This window comes from Anas acuta, chromosome 1 (assembly GCF_963932015.1).
Source record: "Anas acuta chromosome 1, bAnaAcu1.1, whole genome shotgun sequence".
In the NCBI taxonomy this organism is placed as follows: Eukaryota; Metazoa; Chordata; class Aves; order Anseriformes; family Anatidae; genus Anas; species Anas acuta.
Window position 1 is genome coordinate 152,156,796 of NC_088979.1, and position 17,092 is coordinate 152,173,887.

Here is a 17,092-nt window from a genome sequence, read left to right on the forward strand (position 1 = left end):
ACCAGCTGTAGTTGTGGAAGTTTTAATCGACATGCTAGCATCTGTAGGCACTGAGAGAGACTTTCCTTTCTTTTTCTACCAGCTGCTGTGATTGAAGGAAAGAGAGCAGCTTCCCTTATTAAACTTCTTCAGGGTCCAACTTCTGTTATATTGCTGAAAGTCTGACCCTGTTCTCATGGTGGTGCGGTGAGGGGAAGATGTTGTTCTGGAGAGTGTGGCATGTTTTAATTCCCTTTTTAATTCCTTCAGGCCTTTATATCCCTGAAGATGACATGAATGCCCCGGAGAGGTTTCGTGGCATTGGTGTGCGCATTGAGGATGATGTTGTGATAGCAGAAGATTCGCCTCTCATCTTGTCTGCTGACTGTCCCAAGGAGATCTACGACATCGAGCAGATCTGTGGCCGCAGCTCGTGATGACCCTCCTCTGCCTCTTGCATCCTTCCTGGGGGGCGCACGCCTCCAGGGATGCAGATCTCTGTGACTGGCTGTACTTGTCGAGTGATGGAAGGTGTGGACTGCTGATGGCTATTCCCAAACCTGAGGCTGGGAAGTAGAATGCAAGAGGCTTAGGCACCGAGGGCTGAAAAGCAAAGCAATCTTTTCTGTGTGCATTTTCCTTCCAATTTCCTTCTAGCTGTTGTAGGACATGGGGGTGAATTCATCCCTCCAATATGTGGATCCATCAGTTCTGGTGCCCTTGGATGGATTTTGTGAGTGCCAGCACCAGGGCTTTTGCCTGGTCCTTCTACGTATGCATAGGTGCAACTGCTGAGGGCCCTTTAGCGGTAGTTTCACACCAGTCAGTTTTTTAAAACTTTGAAAAATGCTGTTTTGAGGCAATAAGGCTGTGTCAGACACCTTTGACTGTATAGAGCCCTGGAAGAAGGGAGTTTGGTAGTCAGGAAAATGGGTTTGGTTGGGAGGTAGTTATACCTGAAGCCTTTGCAGAATGCTTTTAGTATTCTAAGGGTAAGGACGTGCTTGGACCCTGTTAAAGAAGATGCAAAATGGGCCAACAACAGGGAAAAACATCTCATCTGGTCCTTCAGCTATTTGAAGTGTTTGGTAAGTTTAGAGTGTACTAGTAGGGCTCAGGAGGTTGTACACACCCTTGTACACACCCATTCTTGCTGTCTTCCACATTCCCTTTTTTTATCCCAAATCTCCATTCCAGGCTCCTGTTTGGAGCCCACCACTGCCCTGGGAAGCTGGGGCCACGTTGGGTGTGCTGGGCTCCACTGGGAAGCTGCTGGTTGTCACCCAAACGTGAGATGTTCGATTCTGGGACAGTCATGGCACCTTTCTGGTTTATGCTGTAAGTGCCAGCAACTTCAGCGGTGCATTTTTCAAGAGACTGCAGTATGGCAAGTCACAAGTCTTTTTACAGCTTTTGTGAAATAATTCTGCTTTTCAGAACACCGAGGGCATAATCACTGCTGCCTTTTGGGTTTTGCTAAGTGTCAGTAGGTAATGCTATGTGATTATATTTTTTGAGGCAGCTGCAAACGTGAATTGTGGCCAGGATGGATGAGGAGTAAAGAGACTTGTCTTTTGTCAACATCAACCTACAACTCAAGCCATTGTATGCCATAGTAAATATACCTACTTGGGGCAAACGTGGTGTCTGTGTATTTCCTGAAGATATTTTGACAATCAGTTGTTTAACATGTGAAAATTGCCTCTAATCAATGTATCTCCTGTTATTTCTGCTTACTTCTGCTTCATATAATCCTTTGTCTTTTCTGATTGTAGCTTTCAGTATTTTTCCTCTCAGTTTTTTATTCTCTTCTCTTCCAATATTGACTCACTTTGACACACCATATCACTGCTTCCTAATGCCTGCTTTCCTTTCTCATCAATGGCATTGTCTCTTCCCTTTTTTGCCCTAATTCCCCACGGTAGATGTAGGTTCTTGAGTTTGACTTCTGGCTTTGTTGCTGTGTAGCATCTAGCAAAATCTGCTTTTTTTTTTTTTTTTCCTTTTCTTTCTGCTTCATTTCACTCAGTGAAGGCCAGCCAGCCAGTGTCACGCAGCTCCCATTGCTTTTAATGGGAGCTGGGTGTGTCCACCAGCATGTGAATTTGGCACTTGAAAGACAGCCAAGACACGCTGTAATTTTGTTTTTTAAACACGATGAAAAGTGAATGTTTTTACAGAGTTTCATGTATCAAGTTTCACCTAGCAAAGAGAATCTGCTAATCTCAGACATTTTTTTAGATGCCCATGCGTTACAGTGAGAAGCACAGTGTAAATTGTTAGATGGAAGGCCTGTCAAGCATGGACACAGATCTGACTATTACTTTTAATGTTCTTTGGATCTGCAACACGTTTGTTGTTCCAATTACACGTTAGAACCATATCAACAAGGAAAAATCTTGGATTTTTGAACTTTGTAAGCAGCTTAAAAAGCATTAACCTGGGCGCTACATGTGTCTGCTGATCAGCACATCTGCCCAGGTACTTAACTGCAGAGTTAATGGTTATACTTACTGTAAATAAGCCTTTGGAATACATATAAAAAATATTTTTAAAATAAATCATTTTCTAGAAAGTCATTTACTGGGCCATGAAGTTGCATGGCTGTTGAATTGATATAAGCACTTCCAGGAAAGGCATTATTTTTCAGGGAGATTTATAAATTATCTTGTACATTGTCAACTACAGGCACTCACTACTTCTTTCAGGAAAATCCTGCAGCTTGCACACACCAGTAGATTTTAGGAATGCTGGGGATGAATGTTTTTGTCAGTAAAGAAGTGTTTGTGACTCTGCTGGAGGAGTAATGGGTCTGCTAGGACTGCTGTGCCCTGACATGCAAAGTGTATCTGATGTAGGCTGTGAATTGCTGGAGCAATCGAAGTTTCTCTATTTTTTTTCAGTGTTTAGCCATTTCTTCTGCATAAACTGCTGCAAATGTTTTGAATCTGTTGCTCCGCGAGAGTCCATTTTGCAGAATGTATTAAATTTGAGTTATACCAACCTACATTTTTGAAGGCTTTTTCTCAGTTGCTGCAGAAGTGGATGGTCAGAGTGTCGTCTGGTACCTACGCGCATGATGCAGCATCCCTTGAATGCAACCAAATCCGTGAATGTTTCACACGTCCTTCACCAAGAAACTAGTCTAAAGAATTCCTCCTCTGACTGCCTGTAACAGTGACGTACCTCCCAGATCTCCGTTCCCATACTGCCGGATTTCCAACCACTGCAGAGGTTCCTCACTCCCACCACTTGGGTGCAGGAGCAGCTCTCGGTGGCCGCTCGAGTTGTCGGCTGCTCGATGAGGGTGAATCCATTTCCTAACCCTTGCTGCCGAATCCTCTTCGCTGGCTCGTAGGAGCTCGAGTATGTGTACCTTAAGGCGTCTTTCCTTGGGCTTCTTGAGCCAGCAGAAACTGAGGTATATGCAAGTGCATTTGGGGAGAGATTTTATGGAACTACGGCACGGGCCTTAAGGGAATCAGAGAATGAGATAAAATTTTCACATCAGAGCCAGCCATCCCCATGGAGAAGCTGCTTGGCTTTCAGAGGAAGCCCAGGAGGCTTTTCGTGGCTTTCCCTTTTCATACTCTACCAGAGGCCTGCTCTGCTTTGCAGGTAACTAGTTGGTAGTAAAGTCCTGCTGTTAAAGTACAGCCTGAGCAGAGACATTAAGTTGCAGATAGGCTTCTGTCATCAACGTGGAAATTTGGCTTTTAACGCAGTTTGGCATTCAATCTCTGTTATCTGTGAAAAAATACAGTATGTCTTTTCTAAAATTGCACTTGATATTTTGCAAAGCAACCTGATGGTCTGGGAAGGAGGAGCAAACCGAGGGGGCACGTAAAAGGGAATGGAGATGGAGGCTTCTGGGAACGTACAGCGCAAAAGAGAAGATTCAGGAGGAGGGCGTAATTTGGAGCCAGGGGGATGTGTGCAGGTGGATGTAACAGCAAGGAGACGACGTCCAGGTGTAAAAAGGATATTCGGTACCTTGCCAGAGCAGCACCATAGCTGAGAAACTGGTTATGCTAGCCGGGAGACCCTGATTGATTTGTCCCACTCGAGGGGGAAGGAAAGGAGTCAGATTGTATTGATGAACTTGGTCTTAACAGCTAGTTTAATTATTTCTTTTAAAAATCAATAGAATTATCCTATAAGAAAGTTTCCTGCAGTTTCATGTTATTGATCATGTGTCATATTTTAAGTAATGTGCAGGGGGAAAAGTACGTTTCTAGGCAAAATCTTCATTATGATGGAGGGAGCAAGGCTGAGGTTACATACTCTTACGCTACCCAAATTGCTACTGTGGAAATTTAGTAATTACTCCCAGAAGAATTTCTATAAAGCAGAAAGAGTTAAGGTTAAACTTAGAAAAAATCCATACGAGATAAATGACCAAAATACTTTAATTATGATGAGATGCTTAGTACTTTGTGTAATTGGATAATGACACTCTGCACTGCAATAAATTGATGGGTTTGGATTTCTTTTGAAGTGAGTTGTCTAGAAACATATATGGGCATCTTTCATCAGTGCACAGACCTAAACTGTGTTGCAGTTTCTGATGGTACTTGTGCTCCCTACACACATGCTCAGCCTCTAAAATCTTCATTAAAAATCATGGGTTTGGGCAACACTGGCTCCAGGAGTGGGTTGGACTTATAAAATTAATCCTGTTTCCTTTTAAAGCAGAATTTGTACCAGAAATGGATAGTGAGGGTCAGTTTCTCCCTTCAGTTCCTTTTGCCTTCTCACTTTGTCACCTGCTCACTTTCTCACCTGCTTGTTTCTCCAGAGCACCACCAAAATCTGGCTAACCAAAACCAGACTCTTCAGAAGACAGGCAGAAGGGAATGAGGAAAAATTGCCAGGTCTTCCATGTGTGTCACCTTCTCTTGCTGTCTCATACCACACAGGCCTTCTGAACTACCACGAGTGAGTTATCCATTAACGGTGGCAAAGAAAAAACAGTTCCTGTCTGGGTAGGCCTTGATGGCCAGAGCTGTGAGTGAAAAAAAAGTTAAAAAAAAAGTTGGTTGTAGATCCAGGAATGAGAATGGTTAGGGTTTAAATTGTTCCCTTTATTTGGTTGTTGAAGAAACAAATAGCCCTACAGGGTTGAGTGAGCTCCTGGTTTTGGAGCTCCTGTTTTTTTGAGCTCCTGTTTTTGGAGCTCCTTGGTCTCAGATGTGCTGTTGGGCCAGGACACACGGTATCTGAAGCTCTGTGTTGGTTTTCTCCTGCGGAGACCAAGAAGAATCTGTGTTGTTGATTTTTAAGGAACTTTAGTTTTCATGGTCCAGGCAGGAATTTCATGGCAGCACAATCTGGAAACACTCAGCCTGTTGTTTATCAATCAGGTACTGAGAGAAGTTGGGAGTCCAGCAAAAACTGGTTGAAATGCAATTCCTTCCAGGGAAAAAGGTTCGCTGTCTTTGGTTGTTTGTCTTTATCAGTAAATGTGGCCAACATGAACAATATTGTGTGAGGGAGTCTCAGCTTCTTTTTATTCCTCGGCAGAACAAAGCTTCCGCCTCTTATGTGCGCTTCTGAGAGATTAATGTGAAATGGGATGGGCCGCTGATCCAAGTCAAAATGAAGCAGCCTGACTCTTCTACCAGGAAATACTTAGCAGGTGTCAGGTAATTTCGTACTGTGTGAATCCTTCACATGATAAAGGTAGTGCTGTGAGTTTGGGGAAAGTGTTCCCTGTTTTTTCCAGTCTGATATGCACATAGAGCACAGCACATCATGTTGGGTTTGCCTATGGGAGCCACAGCCGATAGCTCTGCAATGACCAGTGTTACATCTCAGTTGTGGCCATGGAGGGGACACCATAAATCATTCAAATAAAATCCATCTGTAATTAGCATAGGAGGGGTGGAATTTTAAGCTTTGTCAGTGCAGATCTCATTCCAGGCTACAAAAACTGGTGTTTCTGATGCTGCCTGTGAACACCCTTTCTTACCACCTCTTCACAGACTGACCATTTCTACACAGTGGCCCAGGTGAGGTTCATCATTTGTGCTGGTATGCCCGTGCTGTTGTCCCAACATGTCATCAGGATCCAGTTTTGATCTAATAACTGCTTAACATCTGTAACATTGCCTCTTAGACAGAAGTTTGATACGGCATCTGGGACCAGGACAGTTCCCATCCTGGGCCCGAAGCTGCTGTGGAGCTGGGTCTGGCTGACTCCTCACGCACCGTGCACGTTCCCTCAGCCCAGCCACGCACACCTTCTTGATCTCGGACAGGCAGAAGGAGACCCAGCCCTACGAACAGCTCTGGAATCTCCACTCCTCTCATCCCCAGGCAGCTGCCCCTGTCACCGAGGCCTTACATCTCCGTCTGTCCCCGCAACTGTCCCTCCGGGCTCAGAGCTGCCCATCTGCAGCCAAACGAGCCGTAGCCCCCAGCTCGTTGCGCTGCCCGATTGCCTGTTGCCAGATTCCACGAGGTCCCGCCGAGGTCCCTCTGATGCACTGCAGATAAATCTGGTACGTATATCGCTTCCTAATTTATGCTTTACCCTGCTCTTTTTTTCCAGGAGGTGAGCTTTTTAGCAGCTACATGGGTGTTACTGTGGTGACTGTAACCAGGCAAAAACATACAGTTCGCGTTGAGACGGTTCTACATTTGTGGACTTGGATACGATTAGGAGATTTCTAAAGGCATGCTGTATTTTTTTGCCCTTCCCTGCAGAACAGAGAGAGGTTTCTAATGAATTTTCAGTTATAAAGTGGAAATGTATGATTCATCTTCAAAAGCATGTGTGTATTAGTTTATATATAAACACACACATATTATGAACACAAATGTTGTGCCTTTTAGCTACTTAAATATTTTGAAGAGCTTTTCACCAAGCATAATTAAGATTGTTTAGATGTTTTGACTCTGTGTTCCTTTACGCTTTATGTGGATTTCTTGTAAAATTTAATTTTAACTTAGATTGTCCAAGGTTTATAATTCTTGGGGTTTGAATAATTACATTATCTCTGTAATATATTTTACTGTAAATCACCCCCACGTAGCCTTTACATTGCCTCCATCTTCATGTTGTGTTTTTTTTTCCTATTGTATAATGTAATTTCCCTGGTGTATGAGGCTTCTGAGGAGACAGCTCTCTGTGATTCTCACCTGGTGAGTGCCTTTCCAAAAAAACGTGAGAGTGTGTTGTCTGAAAGAAGTGATTATTACTCTTGAAACCCAGAACTATGCGAGTTTTGAACCCAATTAACTTGGTTATTTAGAGAAATGAAATAGAACAAATGGAGCAATTAATGAAAAAGAGGATTGTAGTGCAAACCTAAATTCTTAATATAGTGATAACTGCATATTAATCTCAGCAATTAGATATGAGCTGCTATTTTTCTCCAGTGTGCAACTCTGTCTGAAACTGTAGTGAATGTTAATAATATACTATAAAACTGATAATCTGTTTCTCTAAGATCATTTAAGAAAAAAAAAAAGACCAAATGCTGCATTTCTTAAGGAATCCATTTTTAGTGTTTTATAAGCTAACAGAGGACTGGCATGAAAATCCTCTATCATACTGCCCATTTTCAGTCAACAGAGTCACAGAATGAAAGGGTAGGAGGCACACTTTGATCAGGTAGTTCGAGTGCCTTCCTATTACAACCGTTGCATTTTACCTGTTTAATTTAGTGCCTGGTAGCTCATGTGTGACTACAGCAGATCCCTCTGTAAAGCATCAAGCCTTAATCTGGACACTGAGGAAGGGAGAGGAAAAAATTATATCGTTCACTCTTCTGTTCCAGCTGTGAACCACCCCTATCATTAAAAATCTATGCAACTTTTTTTGGGACTCCACAAGGGGCATTATAGGGAGGATAAGCAGCAATTTAATTTGTTTAATGAAGAGCCTAGATACCCGTTCTGAGTTCACTGTAGGCTTGACAGGGGAACTGTGGCTGTACTTTCAAAACAATGCCTGCAACTCTGAACTTTGCCTCTTCTTTTTTTATTCTTTTTTCCCTAGTACAAAACATAATCTTCATGTGTTCAAAAATTAAATGTAAAGTTACCAAAGAGGCTGCACTGTGGCTCCTCTGGTTTGCTTCCATACTGCATTGGGGCTTGCCCTTCTTTTTGCCATCCTATGTTTGTTCCAGTAAAAAATAAGCAATTGGGAGGGACACGAGCATGGTCCAGAGCTTATCCAGGTCTGCCATTTGTTTCCTGAACGACCTGTCTGTACAGATCTCAGACAGCTCATGCCAACACAAAGTAAAAGGAAAACCCAGTCCTGAAGTGTAAGTGTGAAGGAGAGAGCTGAGTACGCCGTGAGTCGACCTTGCCTTTTCAGTTGCGTTCTGAACTTGGGATTTGATGTTTCAGGAAAGACTTGGTGTTGTCTGTGTTCTCTTACATTTGATCACTCTAACTTCCCCAACAGCAAAGGTTGCTCTTTGAAACCCTCAATATCCATTTGCTGTTCTTCCTTCACATTTGAAATCAAGCAGGCACAATATAAATTTCATGTACCTCCAACTTTTTTCATTCCACTTGGTAAACTTGTATTGATCCAGCTAAAACATTTAATAGGTACCAGGCGCACAGTGCTAGGAGATGTTTTCACATTTCCCATTATGTGATATTTTTCAGCACGATACATCCGTTTGTGTTGGAAAACTTGCTTCATATTGCATGCTGGAAGGTATGAATGCCACTGAGTGTAGTAAAAGGAGGGGTGACCTCTTACAGGGTCCATAAGCTGGATTTGCTCTGGAAAAAGTCTGGAGAGGGCCTGGAGGAGACTGACGCAGGCAGCCACTCCCAGCCCTGAGCACTGACCAGGAGGATGCCCCTCCACGAGAGCTTTATTCCTCGCCTGGAGGAGAAGGGTGTGAGCCCATGAGCACCCACCTGTGCTCAGCACCGCAAGCTTTGCATGCTTCCCCTTCAATTCAAATAGGGTGAGGTGGAAGCATACCTATCTTCCTCTTTTCTGTAATTAATCTGAGAGAAGAGACCACATGGTGCAGCAGTTGCAAACTGAACACACAGTGGTGGTGAGTCTCTATTGCTTATTTCGAACCCATTATTTCCTCTCTCTTTTCAAGTCAGCCGTATCGTTATTTTGCTCTTGGTGAGCTTTGCTCCATTTTGATTTTTACTCTATTCAGGCTTTTCCATGCAGTCTCTCATACACCTGCTTGTGCAACAAAGTATTAGTTCATTTTATCTGGAGGCAGCTGAACTGATGATAAACAAACTGTTTCAGAAAGTTTTTAGTGGACAGCAGTGTCAAGAAATAACAATTTGCATTATCTTCTTTAGTATGTTTATTACTTCTTCTAAATAATGTTATTTAGCTGACAAATAGCAAATAGAGGCATTCTTGGAATTTATGTTTGTTGCAGATATTATATCCTCTTCCCCCAGCTTCTAAATTGTTACATAAATTAAAAGATTAAATACGTTTTTGGAATATAAAGATCTGGGCAAGACTGAAGATGATTCCTATTTCTAGCTTTTTTATTCAAATAACATATTTATTTTAAAAAAGAAAAAAAAAAAAGAGTAGATTTTTAATTAGGAAATGAACTGATTTAGAAATGTTATAAATATGAATTGTAATTAATTTTGTAACTGTTTAATATACAAAAAGTTTTAACGTACCTTCTTCAGTGCTCCCAGGTGTGAATACTCCTGAGTAGACAATTGAGAGTAGACAGGTCTCGAAGTAAACTGGCACGTTCCAGCCTCTGACTTGAAGTACGATTCCTGTATTGTATGCTCTTGCATATCATTCCCTCAGCTGGTCTTCATAAAACGGCCAGCTGAAGTATTGCTGAGCCTATGGAAATAGGAGCAAGTGTTTCCAGAGCTATCCCAGCAATGTTTTGCTTGTTAGGATGGGACTTCTGCTTCTGTGGATTCCAGCCTTGATGGAAGTGACTGATGTTCTCTGCCACACTCTAATGAGTATTTAAAACATTACGTATTAATGATGTGTTCGGATTATGGACAAAATTCCTCCCAACTGATCTGGCTGCTCCTTTCCTCTAAGGACTGTTCCCTGTGTGACTGCTGCTCTATTAATTGGATGTGGCAAGACTACCAGCTCTATGAGCTTGTGTGTGGAGCCAGAAAGAAACTTCCTGCCTGTGACAGTCGGGTTTGTTATGGAAATCTGTAGGAATGTGCTAGCACTAATGGCAGAAGCCACAATTCCCTTTTTAATTAAAATACTCGATGTTATAATAAAGAGATGATTACTTCACTTATTCTGCGATTTTAGCTTAAAAATAAACTAGTACAATGCTTTTATCTTGATGTACGCATTGTTTGTGGAGAAACACTTCATCTGCTCCTTGTGTTGGGAGTTTGTATCTTATTGGGAAAAAAAAGGACTTGAAAGGTTTGACCCTTGACTGCTTCCCAGCAGTTTTCTGTGCATTGTAACAGCTAAATCAAAAACTGTTGCTCTTTTTTCACACTACTCCACTGATAATCTGGAACACAAAATGTCCCTACTCGAGAGTCAACCACAACAGACACATACACACGCTGCCTTGAGCACCTTGTCTCTTCTAACGTTTCCAAGATCATTGCAGTATCTCCGGTATGTCTGAATGAAGCGTGGATTTTCAAAATTTGCATCTGTACAAAAACAAAGACAAAAGAACTTAGTCTAAATGAGTTAGTCAAGGGCAGGATGGAGGGCTATCGTGTGCAGAACACTGCATAGCCATAACGTTTGGAGAACGGAAATGAAGTTGTACTGCTCGTGCTCTGGCTGCATGGCTTAAACCACGTAGTGGTGTGTAGCAGGTAGGACAGAGGATTTACCTTCGTCCCAGAGATGAACATCCTTGAGCACGTGTTTGTATAGTTTGGCAGCTTAAGCCTGTGAAGCAGGGACAGAGAACAAATTTCAACCTTGCAAATTGGTATCCATCTGTTATTCCTGGAAATCTGTATATATATTTTTTTGATTTGCAGGGGGCAGGTTTCTACAAGATTCCCTGGTGGTGGTTACATTAGCATTTTATACGCTGCTCATTAAAACTCTTGAGCTTTCGTGGCTCTCAGTATTAGTTTTTTAATATGCTACACTTCATATTGGCTTTTATTGCTGCTTTATTTATTTATCTATTTACTTATGTGGCTTCTCAGCTGTTAGGAATGTGGTCTACGCTTGTTTGAGGCTTTTCCTGTCTGTGCACAAAACCTGCTATTGATGTCTTTTTTTTTTTTTCTTGCATATTTTAACACTCTAAGAGTGTTAAAGCTAAGAGCTAACCTTGTCTGTATTTGTCATGCAGATCAATTATTCTACACTGCAAACCCAAATCTCATATTACAGATGGAAACCAAGAACCCTTCTTAGACAGTAACTGGAATTCTCTTCTACCTCTGTACCATATTTCGGCTATACCACAGCTACAGAAATTCATAGCTGAATTGTCTAAATAAATCATTCTTAGCAAATAATGCCTCTTATTCAAAGGACACATGCAAACAATTCCCAGCCAAATGTTACTTATTGGCTTCTAAGTTCATGTGCTTTTTGAAGTGATCCCAATATCACTCTTCTCTTCTGGGCATCTGAACTTGTTTAAAGCAACATGTGGTTTCTCACCCTTCTATAAGAAAAAGGCAATTTCTAAATAGGGTGAAGAAAAATGTCATTTAAAGAAAAGCGTGTTTTATTTTAAGGAGTACATTCATGTTTGTGACGGCAGCTTTACTCAACAGAGAGAGAATTTTCTAGATAAAAAGGTCTTTCTTAGCAGTTATTCTACATAAATTGGTATGGACAATTCAGACAGTTTTAATAACTCCCTATAAGACACTGAGAGGAGCAAAGCTTACATTTTCACAAGGCTTGTGAAGAAAAGATGTGCTTTCTCGTGCATTAATATATTTCATCAGAATTCCTGGGAAGCCGTCCAGCTATACATAGTAAATATTTCGCATACCAATAAAGTGATTCCTCAGCAATTCAACCTCTCAGCACAAATGAGATTTAATTTATGATGAATATCTGCACCTGTTAAACAGTGAAATAGGCTTCTGACATAAGTGATACTTTTGCACTGCTATTTATCTAAATTTTAAAAAGGTCCTCTCCAGACTGTAATCTTTTAAATATTATAATTTCAAAAGCATTCACAGGCTTGAATTTTGAACTTTCACGTTGAAGAGAGAAGGCTTGTGATTTTTGAGCTAAAGTGTGTATATATATATATACATATATATATATATATGCAAGACTAAGATGAGCACCGTCAAGGGATGCCATAAAATGTGCCTATTACCGAATTAGGTATTTGTTTTGTATATCTAATGATAAAATCGATGCCCAGCTCCATCAGAGGAGAGGTCCATCAACCTCTGTCTTTCTAGTATTCAATCAAGATTGAATTTGCAAGCTTTGAGGGAGAGAAATGTTTTTCCATCTTTTGAAGATCCATACTATACTAATTCAAACAGCTTTTTACACAGGGTTGCACCAGTTCACTCAAGCGCTGCTTTCAATATCTTTTCATTAAATCGATGCAAAAGGTTGTGTTGACCTTTTAAATATATATTTAAATCTGATCAGTGGAGCTTAAATCAATTAGGAACTGATTTTTAGCAAACTCTTAAGGCAAATAAGTGTGTCCACACGGGGTTCCTCAGCTGTTCAACGAATTGAAGTGAAATCCAATTTAAATTAAGCAGCTGCAAACAAACCGCTGTTGTGCTGTGTGTGTGAATCCCAAATGTGCCCTCAAAGTTGTTTCTTGCAAACTTTCTCTTTAACTTGAAAGAGAACCCGAGGGAGATGTGGTGAGCTGAGTGCATTCCACACAGCTCGGGCAGGAATGAAGGGGTGACTAAACACGGCTGCAAAGAGCTTCCAAGCGAACATCCAGTGTTGAGCTGAAAGTGGCATGCCAACCTTTTCCTTACTGTCAAATGGCCATCTGTTTTCTGCTCTTCTCTCTCATCAGCTCTTAACTGCAGCGAGTAAGTCTGGTGGCATCAGGACACCACTGCTCACCAGACTCCACCAGGAGGAGGTTGTCTCTATCCCGCAGCTAAAAACATCTGAAGAGAGTTTAAAGGAAATCCTCCCCCAGTACAATCAGCTCACGCTTGCTGGGAACTGGGACACGTGGGATACCCAGCCTTTAGCTTGCCTTCACAGCAGCCCTGGTGTTTTCATGGAGCAGATTATTCCTCTCTCCTAAAGCATCACCAAAGACTTTTGCAGGGCTGCAGAGAAGCCCGTTGGTCTTCAAACCCCTTTTTTCTACAGGGGAATTGCAGACATTTTGATCTTACAGTATAAAAAGGAAGAGATGCAAAATGAACTGCACTCCGTAATGATTCTCAATGCACGTAAGATGGAACAAAATGTGTTTGTGGAAGGGACAGATTACCTGATAATTTCTGCACACCAATAAACCCGCAACCTGGGTTTTGACGATTAAATTTAAAGAAGTAAAATACACGTACAATAAAAAAGACAGCAAGGGAGAAAGGAGTAAATAGAAAGAAATAGCAAGGCAAACGGAGGGAAAGCTAGTTCAGCATAAGCAACTACTTTAATTATTAATCAGCTAGCATAAGAATGAGTTTCACTCATGAGCTTTTGGGGGCTGTTGGTCCCTCAACCTCCCCCACCCAGATAAATTATCATCCGCTCAATTTTCCCCTGTCCTAAAACTGGACGAGAAGGAGAAACAGTTTTCCTTTTACTCTCCATAATGTTTTAATTAACTGAGTTTCACTATATGAAAGATGAGTTAGGAGGAATCTTCCTGAGCTGCAGGCTCCTTTCTAACCAGAGGCTGCTATTCAGTGGGGTTTTGAAGACGCTTTCTTTGCTAGTCCAACCCCCAGCATGAGAAATGTATGTAAATGCAGGTACTTTGTCCCACTTCATGTGACCAGAGGAAGGTAAGAGAACAGGGCACTGGTTTTATGACTCCAGGGAATTAAAAGGGTCTGGTATGTGACGGTTTGTATGCACGTGGTGTTGTCAGGCCTCTGGCCTCTTCTTTTCCCAGCTTCCCTGATTCCTCAGAATTACTTATCAGATTCCCATTCAGACCTGTGCAACCAGTTATCTTGAATGATCGCAGACACACAAAAAAGAGGGATATGGGATGTGAGTGAACTTGAATATAAGGATCTTCCTTGATGATAAACTAACGAGTATTTCTATACAATGAGGTAAAGGAGTCATCTCCTTGACAGCTGTAGTAAACTCTGGGCCAATACAGAACTTCCTGTGTGTCTCATTAAAACCTCCCTGAAGCTCTTGCATCATGTCCTGTCCTTCTTTTTCTTAACTCATATTGAAACAGCAGATAGGTGGGAAAGTATTCCTTCAGCCAAATATGGCTTTTTCCTTTCTTTGCAGGAATTGGGAGGGATCCTCTATTATTTTTATTTTTTGAAAAAGGACAAATGGGGGGTGGCAAATGCAAAGCTGTGGCTTGAAGCTTCTCACCTCCTTTTAAACAGCATCACTCCACACTGACCCTGTGGAGGAAGCTCCCAGACCACCCTTGCTGATAATATTTTTCTCTGATTTTATTGCTTATTCCCTCTCTGTGGCTGTGCCATATTCAAGACTGTCGAGAGTAGTTGTAGATAAGAATATGTGTAAACAGTGTTTCAGTGTCTCCCACACACCAGTCTGGAACTGCCTCTCCTCATGTTACCAAGCGTTCATGGATTTCCCAAATCAGTAGGAGTTCATTGATTTATATGTAGGCAAGCGTGTGTTACTACTTTGGCTACTCCTGTGGTTTTTCCTTGCTACTATTAATTAGTCTGCTAGTTTTTACATTGTTGCTTACTTGCAGTAGTAGATGCATATAACTACTTGAATTGAGCTATCATAACATTCTCTCTTTTTTTCTTTTTTTTTTTTTTTAAATCCTCACTAAATGGATAAAAGGTGCTTTGTAAACTTTGCCTAAGCAACGAGGGACATCCAGACTATGACCCGGTGCTCAAATCATCAAATCATCTAGGTTGGAAAAGTCCCGTAAGATCACCAAAACCAACATCACCCAACACGACCAAGTCTGCCACGAAAACACGTCCCTAGGTGCCACATCCACACGTCTCTAATTCCTCCAGGGACAGCAACTCCACCACTTCCCTGGGCAGCCCATTCCAGTGCTTAACCACCCCTTCCTGAAAATTCTTCCTGACACCTAATCTAAACCTTTCCCGAGGATGGAGAGCATCGAGGGGCAGGAGGAATGGGTCCAAAACCTTTCTTTGGAATCTGCCCAACATCCTCACTGTCATGCACGGGGACCCTTCTGTCCTGGTGATGTTTCTCTGCAGCAGCTGATGGTCAGGCATGGGGTGGGGGTGAGGAGCCCATCGTGAGGACGGGTTTATTTGCTGAGCCTGGAACCACGCTCCCTGCTGCCCTTTTTCATGTGTGGGGAAAGGCTGTTTGCAGTAAATTGGGCACAGTCATTAAGTACCATGGCTTTTGCAAGCATCTGGTAGCCTGCAGGCTGGTTTTGAGTCATGACGGTTGGATGTTATTTTATCTGCAAGTTATCAAGCAGCTTGAGGTGAAACACCATGAGAAAGGAAGAGCAGCAATTAGTCACCATCCCATGAAAGGCTGCAACCTGCTCCCTTCTCTAAATCTCATCTGTTCTCCTTAGCCAGATTACTGGGGGTAGGAGGCTCCGTTTCTCTCCTGAGGTTTTAGTACTGGATTGCAAAGCCAGTGGTACTACATGGGGGTATAACATGACCATCATCTGGAAAACATGCACAGAGGCAGGGGGGCTGGGTTTATGCAGAAACCAACCATAGTCTGGTCCAAAAATCTATGGGATATATTGCTTAATCTACCCCATCTCTGTTCTTTGAATTCAGGTTTATTTTACCAAGCACTCTGGATTAGCGGGTCATGCTACAGAGCCTTGGTGGGAGGTTGTTTGCTCACCTCATGAACTTTGAGAAGTTTTGAGGCAACATGGAAAGACTGTAGGTTCAGTTTTGTCCCAATCAACATTTGTGAATGCTGTCTGTTTGGGCCTCCACAAAAGCACATGGTGCTAGAAATCCCAACTTAGTCAAATCAAATGTTTTTAGTGGCATCAGCAGCTGGAGGGCAGACAGCCAGGCCCACAGATATTTAAAAAGTAATAAAATGTGCTTGACTTCCACTCCTTGGTTTGCAACCACTGAACAGAAATGAGTCTCATATACCAGGTAATTCCTGCTAGATGCTGCTTAGGGCACCATCAAAAACACACCTTAAGCACTGAGAAGGTGAAGGCGAAGCACAGGAATGCAACAGCAAAAGTATTTTATAACAGTAAACTTGAGGTTTGTAAGCACTTAGTGGAGGACTGCCTCCCCCTATTCCCTGCGCTTTGCTCCTGACTGACTTGGAAGGCCCAGCCCTGCTCTCATGAGCATGGTTAGGGAAAGGTGTTGCTCTAAAGAGGGTTTCAAAGTATTTAAATTCTGTTTTCTGTCAGATTTTCATTCCTGAGGGTGACCTGAGGGCCCCAGATAGACCCCCCTTGGTGTGCGCGCCGAGGCTGACAGCGTGGTAAAGGCTGAGGCAGCGGGGACAGGAGAGCAACATTTTCTGTCAGCATTTAACTTAAAATTCAGTTAATTTGGGGGGAGTTCCTCTCTGTTCTGTGTGGATCTCTCTGCTGTGGTACACTGGTGGGTTAAGTGTTGTTGGTACAGCCCCCAGGCCCCTGCCTGGCACCTGTATAGGGGCAGCTGTGGGAGCCAGGCCTGCAAGCGGCTGCCCCTCACGAATGGTTCCCCAGTGGTCCATGTGGAAAAACACCAAATGCATGTGTATGGGGGCATCATACTACTGATAAAACCCTTGTAGGGAAATGGTGGTGGCTGCAGGGGGGAAAAATAAGGCAGAGACAATCACAGGACCATAAAGGGGAAGGACAATGATCGAAATAACAGGCAAGGGGTTCGGAAGGTAACTGCACTGAAGCCATGAGGCTGCTGGTGCCCTGCCTTCTGGAACAGTTTGTGACGACTGGGAGAGGGAGTTTGCCTTGTTTTAATCGGGAGTAACCGTACTCAGGGCAGTTGTCATCTGCCACCTCGTCTGCCTGCCTCC

General features: G+C 42.5%; 1 protein-coding gene across 8 annotated transcripts in view; it reads left to right on the forward strand.

Annotated features, from left to right (window-relative positions):
• XPNPEP3 (X-prolyl aminopeptidase 3) overlaps positions 1–15,457 on the forward strand; it is a 31,368-nt gene extending 15,911 nt beyond the window's left edge. For 2 of the 8 annotated variants that reach the window (XM_068667193.1, XM_068667239.1), the window contains exons 10-12: positions 250–4,917; positions 5,503–13,341; positions 14,912–15,457. In XM_068667193.1, coding sequence (XP_068523294.1) covers positions 250–416 — 167 coding nt within the window. In that variant the 3' untranslated portion in view covers positions 417–4,917; positions 5,503–13,341; positions 14,912–15,457. The remainder of the gene's footprint in view (positions 1–249; positions 4,918–5,502; positions 13,342–14,911) is intronic. The other 6 variants (XM_068667226.1, XM_068667212.1, XM_068667219.1 and 3 more) reach the window with 6 other exon arrangements.
• Positions 15,458–17,092: the final 1,635 nt, after the last annotated feature.